The sequence below is a fragment of the Macaca nemestrina genome, chromosome 10 (assembly GCF_043159975.1).
Source record: "Macaca nemestrina isolate mMacNem1 chromosome 10, mMacNem.hap1, whole genome shotgun sequence".
Lineage (NCBI taxonomy): Eukaryota > Metazoa > Chordata > Mammalia > Primates > Cercopithecidae > Macaca > Macaca nemestrina.
The window spans coordinates 143,127-160,197 of record NC_092134.1 but is presented as its reverse complement, the minus strand read 5'-3'; the positions used below and the strand labels follow the sequence as shown (position 1 = coordinate 160,197).

At 45.2% G+C, this 17,071-nt stretch overlaps 1 protein-coding gene across 15 annotated transcripts in view; it reads right to left on the bottom strand.

Annotated features, from left to right (window-relative positions):
* The window catches only part of LOC105490576 (zinc finger protein 605), a 37,280-nt gene that overhangs the window by 11,016 nt on the left and 9,193 nt on the right, over window positions 1–17,071 (bottom strand). For 12 of the 15 annotated variants that reach the window (XM_071070714.1, XM_071070713.1, XM_071070711.1 and 9 more), the window contains 2 exons: window positions 12,705–12,880; window positions 6,218–6,338 (listed from right to left, as the gene is read on the bottom strand). In XM_071070714.1, coding sequence (XP_070926815.1) covers window positions 6,218–6,338; window positions 12,705–12,719 — 136 coding nt within the window. In that variant the 5' untranslated portion in view covers window positions 12,720–12,880. The other 3 variants (XM_011756342.2, XM_024795679.2, XM_024795677.2) reach the window with 3 other exon arrangements.

Below are 17,071 nucleotides of genomic sequence, written 5' to 3'. Positions count from 1 at the left end.
GAGATGAAAGAGCCTGGAGCAATTTCCAATCAAATACTGAGGTGATTAGTTTATTTTTTGAAAATAATCTACGATTATCTACCATGTGTCCAGAACTTAGTATGAGATCAGAGAAGAAAAGGTAAGTACACCACCATTAGAAAGCTTCACAATATAGTTAAGAATGTGATTAATAAAAACATAAAAATGCAACATTAGTATATGTTGTTGAATAGTATAATAGAAAAAGGGATATAATGCAGAATAAATGTACAATACGAACTTTACACCTGAAAGATAAGAAACATTAAATTTTTGGGCCGGGCGCGGTGGCTCAAGCCTGTAATCCCAGCACTTTGGGAGGCCGAGACGGGCGGATCACGAGGTCAGGAGATCGAGACCATCCTGGCTAACACAGTAAAACCCCGTCTCTACTCAAAAATACAAAAAGTTAGCCAGGCGAGGTGTTGGGCGCCTGTAGTCCCAGCTACTCAGGAGGCTGAGGCAGGAGAATGGCGTAAACCCGGGAGGCGGAGCTTGCAGTGAGCTGAGATCTGGCCACTGCACTCCAGCCTGGGCGACAGAGCCAGACTCTGTCTCAAAAAAAAAAAAAGAAACATTAAATTTTTGTACTATTGTTGCATTTATAAAATATTCAGGATCATTACTTAAATCACTGATGTCAATAACTTCACCATCATCAGTAAAACTTCCTTTTGTAATTATCCAAGAGTTCTCCAGAGCTCAGTATCAACACTTTCATTTAACTTCTTCACATTCATCCTCCTTTAATTGAACCTATAATTGAATCTATAAAGTATATATTGTATCTATATGGAATGCTATCATTGGAAATTACTCCTAACCATAATAATTTTTTGTATAATAGTAGGACAGATATTTTCATCCAATAAGTACAATTGTTTGTGATTTCTACAAGACCATTTATTGCATATTTTAAAAGTTTATTGACTTTTTGATGATATTCTTTACTAGCAATTGTGGGATAATATTCTCAGGAAGTACTCTGCAAGATGAAAAGATCTGGCATGGTCTCAAATATAAAACGAGGCTGGACCTGGTGGCAGCTCACACCTACAATCCCAGCACTTTGGGAGGCTGAGGTGGGAGGACTGCTTGTCTTCAACCCAGGAGTTTGAGACCAGCCTGGGCAACATACAGAGAACCTGTCTCTACAAATATTTTTTTTCTAAAATTAGCCATGTGTGGTGGTGCACACCTTAAGTCCCAGTTACTTGTGAGGCAGAGGGGGTGGATCACTATAGCCTGAGAGGTTGAGGTTGCAGTGAGCCATAACTGCATTGCTGCACTCCACCCTAGGAGACAGAGTGAGACAGAGGCTCAAAACAAACAACAAACAAAAACAAACAAAAAAAACCCAAAAAACTACTCTTTTCTTGAGGCAAAAAGCCTCATCTAATTTTCAGACATCAGAATTTCAGATGAAGCAGGCTGGCTGTGGTGACTGATGCCTGGAATCCCAGTACTTTAGGAGGCTGAGGTGCACGGATCACTTGACCCCAGGAGTTCAAGACCAGCCTGGCCAACATATTGAAACCCCATCTCTACCCAAATACAAAAATTAGCCGGGTGTGGTGGTGCATGCCTGTAATCCCAGCTACTTGGGAGGCTGAGATGGGAGGATCACTTGAGCCTGGGAGGCGGAGGTTGTGTGAGCCAAGAGTGAGCCACTGCACGTCAGCCTGGGTGACTGAGACCCCATCTCAAAAATAAAATGGAATTTCAGAGGAAGCACCACTGCTGATATGGAAAATTAAAGAAAGGCTCAGTGTTGGTCAGGTGTGGTGGCTCATGCCTGTAATCCCAGCACTTCGGGAGGTCAAGGTGGGCGAATCATGAGATCAGGAGATCGAGACCATCCTGGCCAACATGGTGAAACCCCATCTCTACTAAAAATACAAAATTAGCTGGGTGTGGTGGCGCATGCCTGTAATCCCAGCTACTCAGGAGGCTGAGGCAGAAGAATCACGTGAACCCGGGAGTCAGAGGTTGCAGTGAGCTGAGATCGCACCACTGCCCTCCAGCCTGGCCACACAGAGAGACTCCTTCTCAAAAAAAAAAAGAAAGAAAGAAACATTCAGTGTTTCAGGTATAAATAAATATGATAATACTATTCATTGAGATGAAAAACACTATGCAAAGAAGTTTGAAGATCAAAAGCAAGAGTCATATGTAGACAAATGTGAGATCCACTTGAAGAGTTTACAGAAAATTGTTTTATAAGATGTGAGAACAAAGGAAAACAATAATTTTAAATTAAAATCAAATCAAGATGGGATTAAAAATATGTCTATCCAGGCCAGGCGTGGTGGCTCACGCCTGCAATCCCAGCACTTTGGGAGGCTGAGGCAGGCAGATTACGAGGTCAAGGGATTGAGACCAGCCTGGTCAACATGGCGAAATCCCGTCTCTACTAAAAATACAAAAATTAGCCAGGCGTGGTGGAGCACACCGGTAATCCCAGCTACTCGGGTGGCTGAGGCAGGAGAATTGCTTGAACCTGGGAGGCGGAGGTTGCAGTGAGCTTAGATTGTACCACTGCACTCCAGCCTGGCGACAGAGTAAGACTTCGTCTCAAAAAAAAAAAAAAAAAAAAAAAAGTCTATCCAAATTAATGAATTAAATGGTAAACAATAATAAAGTAGTTTATATGTAGACTTAAAAGTAGTATTTTGTGATTTTTTAGTCAGGATATCACTGTGTTGCCCGAGGAATGAAGAGGTAGGGTCATACCTCACTGCAGCTGCAAACTTCCAGGCTGAAGTGATCCTTCTGCCTCAGTCACACAAGTAGCTGAGACTGTTGGTGTGTGCCAGCATGCCTGGCTAATTTTTCATATTCTTCTTGTAGAGATGGGGTCTTGCTATGTTGCCCGGGCTGGCCTTCAACTCCTGGCCTCAAGCAATACTCCTGTCTTGGCCTCCCAAAGCACTGGGATTACAGGCATAAGCCACCATATCACGCCCACCAAAATGTCATTTTGATGGCACACAAACAAATACCCTCTTTCTTTCTTTCCTTCATAGTACTTATCAAATAGGTAATCCTTTTACTCATAGCTCTCCCAGTAGAATGTAAACTGTATGAGGGTAGGGAACAGGTGTGTATTTTTCACTAATGTACCCCCACTGCATAGCACATAACAAGCCCTCAATATAGGTAGGATAAATATTATTCACTTATCATTGAGCTTCTAAAGTAGTTCCTTTCAGTATCATTAATCTTGAGAATTTTGCACTTTAACACAAATGCTTCATGTTCAAATACTGAATTGCTGAATATTTTATGGTTTTATATTGTCTCCTAAATTAAAATCCTACAAAGTTATTTCATGACTCATTTCTTTTCAATTCCTCTCATTCCACATGAGAAGTGGGTCTAAATTAATAGGGGAACATAATATCTATCTTTACAGCTTTTCCAAACTGCACATACTCAGACCTAAAAAACAATGGGAATGGTACCTAGACATCTGCAACCTGAAATATTTCCCTGCTGTGCATTATGGCTCACTCCTGTAATCCCAGCACTTTGGGAGGCCAAAGCAAAGGATCACTTGAGCCCAGAGTTTGAGACCAGCCTGGGAAACATAGTGAGATCCTGTCTCTCCAAAAAAGCCAAAATTTTAAAAATTAGCTGGGTGTGGTGGTAGTCTCAGCTACTGGGGAGGCTGAAGTGGAAGGAGCTCATGAGTCCAGACAGGTCAAGGCTGCAGTGAGCTGTGACTGTGCCACTATACTCCAGCCTGGGTGACAAAGGGAGACCTTATCTAAAAAAAAATTAAAAATAAATATTTCCCAAAGTAGATGCTTAGATGGAAACTTTTCTACTGAAGGAACATCTGACAAACAAGACTTTTATTTGGCTCCATAATAACCAATTTTTAAAAATCAAATAAGTACATACCACAGATTCCACAGAGAGCACAGACTATGCTACTGGCCATCTCTCTTCATGGGGGAAAAAATCTTAGGACCTAGTTGTTTTAGGAATTTCAGACAATGTCTCATCAGGCCTGAGTTACTATATTATAGATGCTACAAGGGTAGAGATTTCAGAAAAAGCTGTGAGTCGAGGAACATTCACTGGAGTTGAAGAAAAGAGCTGAAAGTGAAGTCTACCTGGGGAAACTGTACCATAATCAAAGGCACAGATGCAGAAAAAAATTTCAGAAGAGCAGTGAGGAAGAATCTAGCCGAAATGGAGTTAATAATGACTTCTGTGCACAGAAAAATAAATGGAGAGATAAGATGTTCCCATACCACGAGGTTCTTCAACATAAAGGTAACGGGTACTTAAACCCACCTGACTATGTGATGGGATGGGAGAGAAGCTTTAGAGAAGTTAAACACCAAATGTACCAGAAAAATGCACTGGGAACTGACTTGAAAATCCTTAGTCTGTACAGAGGAAGGTAAGAAGCAAAATCTCCTTACTATGTTTAAAGTATTAGGGTTTTTTTATGTGCTTTTGTTTTTATTTTTATTTTATTTTTATTTTTTGAGACGGAGTCTCACGCTGTTGCCCAGGCTGGAGTGCAGTGGCGCGATCTCGGCTCACTGCAAGCTCCGCCTCCCGGGTTCCCGCCATTCTCCTGCCTCAGCCTCCTGAGTAGCTGGGACTACAGGCGCCTGCCACTGCGCCCGGCTAATTTTTTGTATTTTTAGTAGAGACGGGGTTTCACTGTGGTCTCGATCTCCTGACCTTGTGATCCGCCCGCCTCGGCCTCCCAAAGTGCTGGGATTACAGGCTTGAGCCACCGCGCCCAGCCTGCTTTTGTTTTTAGAGACAAGGTCTCACTCTGTTGCCTAGCACATCCGTGGCTCACTGCAGCTTCCAGCTCCTGGGCTCAAGCAATCCTCCCACTTCAGCCACCCAAGTAGCTGGCACTAGAAGTGCACACCAGCATATTTGGCTAAGTTATTATTATTATTATTAGTAGTAGTAGTAGTAGACATGGGATCTTGCTTTGTTGCCCAGGTTGGTCTCAAACTCCTGGCCTTACATGACTATCATGCCTTGCCCTCTCCCCAACCTCCAAAGCATGAGGATTACAGGCATGATCTACTGCGCCCAGCCTAGATCTTCATTCTGTATCAGTGGGTTCATCTTCTACTCTCTGTGGTTTTAAAATAGATATATATCAAATTACAGGAAGAGAAGAAAAATAATAAATTAAAAATTTAAGTTTAAATAAACTCAAAGGCAATCAGTGTTATCTAAAAGAAGAAAAAAACTATGAATTCATAAAGAGAGCCTTAACCAAGAAAGTGGGGTTCTAAATGGCCATCAATCTGTGCCACTGAATAAGATGGATACATTTCATCATAAACTCCATAGAGAAAAGACACATCCCGATGTGGAGAACAGGTTATGGAGCACATCTGTTAAAAATCATGAAGAATTCATGTCACCAATCTTGAGTGAATTCTAAAGATTCAGGAACTTTAAACAGTTTTATAAACAACATTTTTTTTTTTTTTTTTTTTTTTTTTTTTGAGACGGAGTCTCACGCTGTTGCTCAGGCTGGAGTGCAGTGGCGCGCGATCTCGGCTCACTGCAAGCTCCGCCTCCCGGGTTCCCACCATTCTCCTGCCTCAGCCTCCTGAGTAGCTGGGACTACAGGCGCCCGCCACCGTGCCCGGCTAATTTTTTGTATTTTTAGTAGAGACGGGGTTTCACTGTGGTCTCGATCTCCTGACCTTGTGATCCGCCCGCCTCGGCCTCCCAAAGTGCTGGGATTACAGGCTTGAGCCACCACGCCCGGCCTATAAACAACATTTTAAAAGTGCCCACCTGTCATCAAAAACCAGAGATTAAATGTTCACTGTATCTCATAAACCTGATTATTCCTCACCTGAAAAGTTTTAATTTAGGATTTCTTGACCTATTATCCATGGATCTTGTTGCTCTAGTTTGAGGTTTGAGAATTTGATAACCTGTCGATTGGAAACACAGAGGACTTGCACCTAACTGCTTGGGCTAAGAGTCTTAAATATGAAGAATGTTTTATTACAAAGGCTGTGAAATAAAAAGCAAGTGAATGAACATCTTTCAATTTAGTATAAAAGTCAAATAATCTTTGACGTGTAAAACTTACGTCCAAAATCAACAAACACCTCACAGGCCAAACAGTTACTGGCCATACAGTAAGTTACATAAGAATGTTCTTACTCAAGAAGAAGAATGTTCTTACCCAAGAAAATCAGATTGCTATAGTTCTCCAACATCACATCTCTGTACAAGTTCTTCTGAGTAGGATTAAGTAGCTGCCATTCCTCCAACGTGAAATCCACAGCCACATCCTCAAATGATATCTGGAAAAGCACAATCCCTGTTAAACCTGAAGTGGTTCTCACTTGGTCTTGTAAAATACTTGCTTCTGTATTTGTGGTAGGCGGCCTCTAAGATGGCCCCAGTGACCTCTGACTCTGGTATTCATGCTTTTGCGTAATCCTCTCCTCTTGACTGTGGGCTGGACTCACTGACTCATTCTCCTGAACAGAACAGGGGAACATGATGAGATGCCACTTCCAAGACTAGGTTAGAAAGAAATGCAGCTTCTATCCTGGGCACTCTCTCTCTGGAGGAGTCTGGCTGCTGTGTTGTAAGGTCGCCATGTGGAAGCTCATGTGCCATGGAACTGAGGCTTCCCAACAGTCACTGAGCGAGCCTGGAGGAGCCAGCTCCTTCCTCGCTGCACCCTGAGATGACGGCAGCCCTTCTCAACACCTTCATCACTGCACCATGTGAGACCCTCAACTGAAACCAAGTGGGAAGCACCTGGCAGATTCCTAAGCCCAGAAACTGTGAGATCAATGTTTGCTGTTTTCAGCCCCTGAGGTTTGGGGTAATTTGTTACACAATAATGAATAACTAATACAATATAATATAATATAACATAATATAAAATAATCTTGAATTATGCTTTGAGCAAGAAATGTTAAAAAAATATATAATATATATATTTTATATAATTTATATATTATATATAAATTTATATATTTTATATTTTTATATAATTTATATATTTATATAATTTATATATTATATATATTTTATATATATAAAATATATATATTTTATATTTGTACTCCAGACTGGAGTACAATGGTGTGATCTCGGCTCATTGCAACCTCTGCCTCCCAGGTTCAAATGATTCTCCTGCCTCATCCTCCTGAGTAGCTGGGATTATAGGCGCCCGCCACCATGCCCAGTTAATTTTTGTATTTTCAGTAGAGACGGGGTTTCACCATGGTGACCAGGCTGGTCTTGAACACCTAACCTCGTGATCTGTCCGCCTCGGACTCCCAAATTGCTGGGATTACAGGCATGAGCCACCGCACCCAGCTTAAAAATATTTATCATTGTGAATTCATTCATCCATCTACCTATCAACTGAACAAGAAACCAGAATAGGTTGTCTTGAAACAATACAGTGGTTCTCAAAGAAGGTGCCACTGGTATTTGAGAACCAATTTTAGCTAAGCAACATTGTCCCATGCAGTTAAGCCCTTCAGCATGCCTGGCCTCTGTCTGCTAATGACAGTAATATCTCTCAGTCACTGGCTGGGCATGGTGGCTCATGCCTGTAATCCCAGCACTTTGGGAGGCTGAGGTGGGCGGATCACCTGAGGCCAGGAATTCAAGACCAGCCTGGCCAACATGGCGAAACTCCATCTCTACTAAAAATACACACACACACACACACACACACACACACACACTTAGCTAGGCATGGTGGCGGGTGCCTGTAATCCCAGCTACTAGGGAGACTGAGGCAGAAGAATCACTTAAACCTAGGAGATGGAGGTTGCAGTGAGCCAAGGTTGCACCCCTGCACTCCAGCCTGGGCAACAGAGCGAGACTCTATCTCAAATAATAACAAAACAAACAAAAAACCACTGTCTTCCCTCTGGGAGTGATTCTGCTCCCAAGTAAGAACAACTGGCCAGCTATTTTAGATATCTTCCAAAACACACGTATTGAGCAATTAAGATTCCAGGAACTATCTGGGTGCAGTGGCTCACTCCTGAAATTCCAGCACTTTGGGAGGCTGAGGCGGGTGGATCACCTGAGGTCAGGAGTTGGAGACCAGCCTGGTCAACATGGTGAAACCCCATCCTATTAAAAATACAAAATTAGCCAAGCGTGGTGGTGCATGCCTGTAATCCCAGCTACTCGGGAGGCTGAGACAGGAGAATCCCTTGAACCCTGGAGGTGGAGGTTGCAGTGAGCCAAGATTGCGCCACTGCACTCCAGCCTGGACAATAGAGCAAGATTCCATCTCAAAAAAAAAAAAAAAGAAAAGAAAAAAGATTCCAGGAACCATAACACGTATCAGAAATTTAAAAATGAGTAGAAAAATATCATGTTCTCAAGTACCCTTCAGGCCAGAGTGAATAAGGTTACAGGACTATGAAACTAGCATTTACAGAATATAGAGACAAAACAGGGATAAAAACACTGGATTTGACAACACTGACTCAGGTGCTATAAAGAAGTAAGGCTTATGAAGGGTCTCTAGAAAGTCCTGGTCACAGAGGGGGATGAGGAAAAGGACACTCACAAGGCAGCAGCATGAGCAAAGGCATGGAAACAGAGTGTGTTTTCTCAGGGATGAAAGTTCAGGAATATAAGAGAGGAAGTGGGAGTGGCAGCGGTGGGAAAGGTCCTGGCCTCTTTAAAAGGGAAAGTGGAAAACTTGAGAGGTAAGCAGAGGCCAACCTCCATTTGGACTCAGGTAAATTTGAACATTCCTGTCCCAACAGTTACAAGGAACATAGAAGAAAGGAGAAAGGCTTAGAACAAGCCCAAGCATAGAGGACTAATAGGTTACTTTCCCTCATGAAGCTGGAAGACAAGGAGTACTCTGTGTGTGGGTAAATGAAAAATAAAAATCAAAGAAAATTAATTTATTGCCTCAAATGTTATTGTTACACAAAGAGGTCAGAAATGGTCCCTGAGAATTATAACAAGCTAGATTTATATGGGTGTATGGGCTGAACTCCAGTATAGATGTGTTTTGCAAAAACCTTAAGCACAAAGTTCTAAAGTGTTTTTGAGGGTGACGTGCATTCAGGCATCCAGCAGAATCAAATGCAAATTCTATTTAGAGAAAGAGATCCAAATAATTCTCACAAATAAAGGTTCAAGAAAAATGAGTACAGAGTAAAAGAGAAACCAGAATGCACACATTAAAAAAAAAAATTGGCTGGGTGCAGTGGCTCATGCCTGTAATCCCAACATTTTGGGAAGCTGAGGCGGGCGGATCACCTGAGGTCAGGAGTTCGAGACCAGCCCGGCCAACACGGGGAAACTCAGTCTCTACTAAAAGTGCAAAAATTAGCTGGGCATGGTGGTATGCGCCTGTATTCCCAGCTACTCAGGAGGCTGAGACAGGAGAATCACTTGAACCCAGGAGGCGGAGGTTGCAGAGAGCTGAGACCGTGCCACTGCACTGCAGCCTAGGCGACAAGACTGATACTCCATCTCAAAAAATAAATAAATAAAATAAAAAATAAAAGAAATCTATTTATTTACTTATTTATTTTGAGATGGAGTCTTACTCTGTTGCCCAGGCTGAAACGCAATGATGCGATCTTGGCTCATTGCAACCTCTGCCTCCCGGGTTCAAGCGATTCTCCTGCCTCAGCCTCCCGAATAGCTGAGATTACAGGCACACGCCACGACGCCTAGGTAACTTTTATATTTTCAGTAGAGATGGGGTTTTGCCATGTTGGTCAGGCTGGTCTTGAACTCCTGACCTCAGGTGATCCGCACGCCTCAGCCTCCCAAAGTGCTGGGATTACAGGCATGAGCCACCTTGCCCGGCCTGAGAAATCTAATTTTTAAAAAAGACAGGAGAGGTATAAAAGACTTGAGATATTTGAACTGTCAGCACAGAATATAAAATAAATACATTTAATATATTCAAAGAAATAAAAGATGCTAATGAAAGTATGAAAAAGAATCAGAAGACTATACAAATGAATAAACGGATTTGAAAAAGAATGAAATACAACTCCTAGAGATAAAGTGCATAGTAAGTAAAGTTAAGAAGTCAACGGAAGGGCTTAAGAGTAGATTAGAAAAAGATGAAGAGGGAATAAGTGAATTGGAAGACAGACCAGAAGAAATTCATAATGAAGCAAAAGAACAGAAATGGAAAATATAAAGCAACCCACCTATATGCTGCCTATGAAAGAGGCACATTTATGTTCCAAATAGTTTAAACATAAAAGGACTCACATTACTTGATTTCAAGATTTCCTATACAAGCACAGTAATTAAGACAGGATGGAATTTGTGAAAGGATAAAAACACAGGTTAATGGAACAGAACAGAGAACTCGAAAATAAGCCCCTACAAATATACTCAATTGTCTCCCAAAAGTACAAAAAGCAATTCTACAGTCTTTGTGACAAATAATGTCAGAATAATTTTATACTCATAAGCAAAAGAAGAGATCTCAACACATACCTCACACCTTATATCAAAACTAACTCAAAATGGACCACAGACCTAAACATAAAAAACTATAAACCTTTTAGAATAAAACCAAAGAAAACCTGTATGACTTTGGGTTTGGCAATGAGTTAGATACAACACCAAAGGCCTGATCAATTTAAGAAAAATATTTGATAAATTAGACTTTCTCAAAATTAAGAACTTTTGTTCTGTGAAAAACAATGTTAAGAGAAATAGAAGATATGGCACAGACTAAGAGAAAATTATTTGCAAATTACATACCTGCTAAAGCACTCATATCCAGGATATAAAGAACTATTAATAAGAAAATAATCCCATTTTAAAAATTAGCAAAATATCTTGACATTTCACCAAAGAAAACACATGGATGGTGGCCAGGCGTGGTGGCTCATGCCACGCCTGTAATCCCAGCACTTTGGGAGGCCGAGGTGGGAGGATCACCTGAGGTCAGGAGTTTGAGACCAGCCTGGCCAACATGGTGAAACCCCATTTCTACTAAAAATACAAAAATTAGCTGGGTGTGGTGATGCACACCTGTAATCCTACCTACTGGGGAGACTGAGGGAGGATAACTGCTTGAACCTGGGAAGCAGAGGTTGCAGTGAGCCAAGGTTGTGCTACTGCACTCCAGCCTGGGTGACAAGAGTGAAACTCTGACTCAAAAAAAAAAAAAGAAGAAAAAAGAAAATGCATGGATGGAAAGTACACATAGGAAAAGATGTTCAATATCATGTCCAAAGGTGAATGCAAATTAAAACTATAATGAAATACTACTATGTACTTATTAGAAGGCTAAAACTAAACACACACACACACACACACACACACCCCCCTGACAAATATCAGTGAGGATTCAGAGCAACAGCAACTCTCATTCATTGTGGTGGGCATGTAAAATGTACAGCAGCTTTGGAAAACATTTTGGCGGTTTCTCACAAAGTTGAACACAGACTTACCCCACAACCCAGCAATCCCACTCCTAGGCGTTTACTCAAGTAGTGAACTGAAAACTTACATTCACCTGAAAATTTATGTTCAAACCTATATGGAGATGAATGCTTTATTCAAAACTGCTAAAAAGTGGAAGCCACCAAGATGTCCTTCAATGAGTGAATGGATAGAGACTGTGGCCCATCCATACATGGGATAGTATTCAAGGGAACCACATGCCAAGAAAAAGGAACAAACTGCCGACAAGATATGAATGAATCTCAAAGGTATGCTGAGTGAGAAAAGCCACTGTCAAAAGGTCACATACATGATCCCATTTGTTTTTTTATTTTTATTTTATTTCTTGAGACAGAATCTCACTCTGTTGCCCTTTTGATAAGAGAAAACCACGTTAACTATCCCTACTTTTCTTTCTGTTATGGCTTCTGGGAATACCTGAGAAAAGCTTGCAGTTCAATTCTGTAATAGGGAAGGATCCATTTCTTTTTTTTTTTCGAGACAGAGTCTAGCTCTGTCGCTCAGGCTGGAGTGTAGTGGTGCGATCTCGGCTCACTGCAAGCTTCGCCTCCCGGTTTCACGCCATTCTCCTGCCTCAGCCTCCTGAGTAGCTGGGACTACAGGCACCTGCCACCAAGTCCGGCTAATTTTTTGTATTTTTAGTAGAGACGGGGTTTCACCGTGTTAGCCAGGATGGTCTCAATCTCCTGACCTCGTGATCCACCCACCTCGGCCTCCCAAAGTGCTGGGATTATAGGCGTGAGCCACCATGCCCGGCAGGATCCCATTTCTTACTGATCTCTTCCAACTTTAAGACTTTTGTATGACTCTTTTTCTAACTCTGTCACCCCGGAGTGCACTGATGTAATCCCAGCTCACTGCAATCTCCATCTCCTGGGTTCAAGTGATTCTCATGCCTCAGCTTCCCGAGTAGCTACGAGGCTAATTTTTGTATTTTTAGTAGAGACGGGGTTTTGCCATATTGGCCAGGCTGGTCTCAAACTCCTGGCCTCAAATGATCTGCCCTCCTTGGCCTCCCAAAGGGCTGGGATTACAGGCGTGAGCCACCATGCCCAGCTGAGACTTTTGTATGATTCTATAATCTACTATGTGCTTCTTTTGACATCTTCTTTCCCAAGCTTATATTTTCTCTTATTTAAATGTATTTAGACCCTTCTGTGTGTTGCAGAGATTTCCATAAGCCTCATCACATCCACGAAACAGAGGACAAACCGATAACCCACCTGTGACTGGATCATTTTCCACTGCTCTTGGGAAACCCGCTGTTTTGTGACTTCTCTTAGTCCTGACACCTGGAGTGGTCTCTGGTCAGTGGTCTGTAAACTGAGAATGCATTCTTGGTCTTGTGGGCTCTTCTTTCTTATCTCACATGAATTGTCTTGTTCCAGAGGGTTACTGCCTGTGGATGCAGTAGATATTTTATTTTAGATGATCTAATTAATTTGGAAACCTAAATCTTGGTGTTCTCTTGCTAGGAGCTCAGATTATTTAAAGCCTCAAACTAGATGTTGGGTAGGTTCACATCAGGGCTAGCAGGTGGGAAGCAGGGTGGAATGTGAGCTACTGGCATGTCTCCATCGGGTCTGACCTGCATCTAGGCCAGGTCTGCAGCACACACTGAACTTAACCACCCTGGCTCCACCCATAAATGCCAGATGGAAACCACTCACCCGGCTGGTTCAAGCAGACAGAGGAGCACCCCTACACCGAGCTGCTCAGCACAGACACCTCCAGAGGAGCACCCCTACGCCGAGCTGCCCAGCACCTCCAGAGGAGCACCCCACACCGAGCTGCTCAGCACCTCCAGAGGAGCACCCCTACGCCGAGCTGCCCAGCACCTCCAGAGGAGCACCCCACACCGAGCTGCTCAGCACCTCCAGAGGAGCACCCCACACCGAGCTGCTCAGCACAGACACCTCCAGAGGAGCACCCCTACAGCAAACTGCTCAGCACCTCCAGAGGAGCACCCCTAAAGCAAACTGCTCAGCACCTCCAGAGGAGTACCCCCACACCGAGCTGCTCAGCACCTCCAGAGGAGCACCCCACACCGAGCTGCTCAGCACCTCCAGAGGAGCACCCCACACCGAGCTGCTCAGCACAGACACCTCCAGAGGAGCACCCCTACAGCAAACTGCTCAGCACCTCCAGAGGAGCACCCCTAAAGCAAACTGCTCAGCACCTCCAGAGGAGTACCCCCACACCGAACTGCTCAGCACCTCCAGAGGAGCACCCCTACGCCGAGCTGCTCAGCACCTCCAGAGGAGCACCCCTCACCAAGCTGCTCAGCACCTCCAGAGGAGCACCCCACACCGAGCTGCTCAGCACAGACACCTCCAGAGGAGCACCCCACACCGAGCTGCTCAGCACCTCCAGAGGAGCACCCCTCACCGAGCTGCCCAGACACCTCTAGAGGAGCACCCCGCACCGAGCTGCTCAGCACCTCCAGAGGAGCACCCCTCACCGAGCTGCCCAGACACCTCCAGAGGAGCACCCCACACCGAGCTGCTCAGCACCTCCAGAGAAGCACCCCCACACCGAACTGCTCAGCACCTCCAGAGGAGCACCCCTACGCCAAGCTGCTCAGCACCTCCAAAGGAGCACCCCTACACCGAGCTGCTCAGCACAGACACCTCCAGAGGAGCACCCCACACCGAGCTGCTCAGCACCTCCAGAGGAGCACCCCACACCGAGCTGCTCAGCACCTCCAGAGGAGCACCCCACACCGAGCTGCTCAGCACAGACACCTCCAGAGGAGCACCCCACACCGAGCTGCTCAGCACCTCCAGAGGAGCACCCCTCACCGAGCTGCCCAGACACCTCCAGAGGAGCACCCCACACCGAGCTGCTCAGCACAGACATCCTGCAGCTCTGGAAATGCAATGAGGGCTTATTCATTCCGCAGAAATATTTCCTGGAGGTACCTAAATCAAGTTATTTGTGTTAAGTGCTACAGAGTAAAATGCAACTTATTTCTAGGCAGGGTGGTAAACAGAAAATGGCCTTTAGATGGAGATGGTGAATCAGCCTGGGGTTCTGGCTCCCTACCCCCAAATCAGCCAGGAACAAAAGGAAAACATAGATCAGAGGAACTAATATAAGAGTAAAAAAAGAAAAAGAGACACCCCTGGGCAGACACAGGGTGGGGTGAAGCTGAGGCATGGGTTTGAGGCTGAGCAGGGCCTGGCAGCAGCCTACAGTAGATGGGAGCCAGAGGGGGCAGCAAGACACAAGGCAGGGAGTGTCGTATGTTGCCTCTTCCCCAGTTCACACTGGAACAGCTACCGCCTGCACTTTCTTCAGAAATCAGCAGTAACAGCCCAGGCTGCTGGTTTCCAAGGTGTACCTGAGGCAGACCCCAATCCCTGCAGAACCGAGGAATCATGGAGGGGTAAGGGCTACAGCTGTTCTTTGGGTATTTTCTGACCTCCTGCCTCCAGCATCCCAGGGCCGGGAGTGTCAACTCACGAGCTGCCCGGAATGGGGGCAGCTCACAGCTGGAAGAGGGGGCGCGATTTCCAGGTCTCCCCTTGGCCCGGGGCCCCTGAACGCTCCTCTGCTTCAAATCATCAGAAGTTTCAGAGACTAACGCCTGGCCTTCAGCCTTTCCCCAACACGCATCTCCAGACAATGTGGGGGAGCAGCTGATACCCCGAGGGGAACGTGAGCTCACAGGCCTGGAAGAGCAAATACAGATTTAAAAGGAAGAAAAACTCTAATTTTCCCTCACACCAGACAGAGAAAGAGATTCACCCCCGTTTTTGTTTGTTTGTTTGTTTTTTAAGAGGCTCAGTTTTGCTCTTGTCGCCCGGGCTGGAGGGCAGTGGCTGATCTCGGCTCACTGCAAACTCCGTCTCCCGGGTTCAAGCGATTCTCCTGCCTCAGCCTCCCGAGTAGCTGGGATTACAGGCGCCGCCACCACGTCCGGCTAATTTTTGTATTTTTAGTAGAGACGGGTTTCACCGTATTGGCCAGGCTGGTCTCGAACTCCTGACCTCAGGTGATCCGCCCGCCTCGGCCTCCCAAAGTGCTGGGATTCCAGGCGTGAGCCACCGTGCCCGGCCACATTCTTTTTTTGAGACAGGGTCTTGCTGTCACCCGGGCTGGAGTGCAGTGGCATGATCTTGGCTCACCGCAGCCTCAACCTTCCTGGGCTCACGTGAATTCTCTCACTTCAGCCGCCTGAGTAGCTGGGACCACAGGTGTGCGCCACCACACCCAGCTAATTTTTGTATTTTTTGTAGAGATGGGGTTTTGCCTTGTTGCCCAGGTTGGCCTTGAACTCCTGGGCTCAAGTGATCCACTGGCCTCAATCTCCCAAAGTACTGGGACTACAGGTGTGAGCCACCGTGTCCGGCCTCGTCGAACTTTTATTCAATAATAAAACTGTTTTTCTTTCTTTTCTTTATTTTTTATTTTTTATTTTTTATTTTTTTTGAGACGGAGTCTCGCTCTGTCGCCCAGGCTGGAGTGCAGTGGCCGGATCTCAGCTCACTGCAAGCTCCGCCTCCCGGGTTCCCGCCATTCTCCTGCCTCAGCCTCCCGAGTAGCTGGGACCACAGGCGCCGCCACCACGCCCGGCTAGTTTTTTGTATTTTTAGTAGAGACGGGGTTTCACCGTGTTCGCCAGGATGGTCTCGATCTCCTGACCTCGTGATCCGCCCGTCTCGGCCTCCCAAAGTGCTGGGATTCCAGGCGTGAGCCGCCGCGCCCGGCCTGTTTTTCTTTATTTTCTACTTGTGTGGACAGGTCTTCTGGGTTGGCATACTTTAGGTTTATTTCCCCAACAGGCCAAATAATCGGGTAACTAAGTATAACCATTATTTTTAAAACTTTTTCAAAGACCACAAACTGCACAAAAGATATCATCTTAGGCAGAAGATGGAAAAGACTGACCAAGGTTGAAAACAAGCATAATGAACTCAAGAAGTACCACATCCTGGTGCATGTGAATGCTACACTTTAAATTTCTTCCCTGCCCATGGACCAGGCCACTTAGATTAAGCCACACATGGAGTCAGAGCCAAAGAAATTCAAGGACATGCAGCTGCACAGGGATGCTCTTTCCTTCATCAGAATGAGTTTGAAAGGAAATGTCCAAAAAAAGCTTCCTGTAAACTTGGGGACAAGAGGAACCGAAAATCTACCTCACATAACAATCCTGCCAAGCAACATTTGTCCAGCAATCACCGTCTACACCTGCGGGGCGAGGCCACGTGGCCCAGGAACGGTTGCCAAGCAGCGCCGAAGCTCCCAGGGCTGAAGCAGGTGACTCCCGAGCACACGGCAAGGGCCCCACAGGCAAGGGGCTGATCAGCCAGCCAGGAAGATATTGAGTGGCATGAGGCCAGCGGCACCTTTCCAGAAAGTGAGGTACACTGAGCGAGAAGACCTACAGCAAGGGCCTTTTCTCATCTTCGTCTGTCTTCACTGTCCCACAGAAACAGAGTAAGCAGTGACTGAAGTGTCCACTCCCCTGCCTCAAATGAGGGAGGAAAGTTAGGACTGGATATTAGCAAATGGCCGGGTTTTTCCCCAGGGCAACTGAGAAAAAAGAGTAGAGGCAGACGCCACCCCTCTGTGCAGTCCCCCA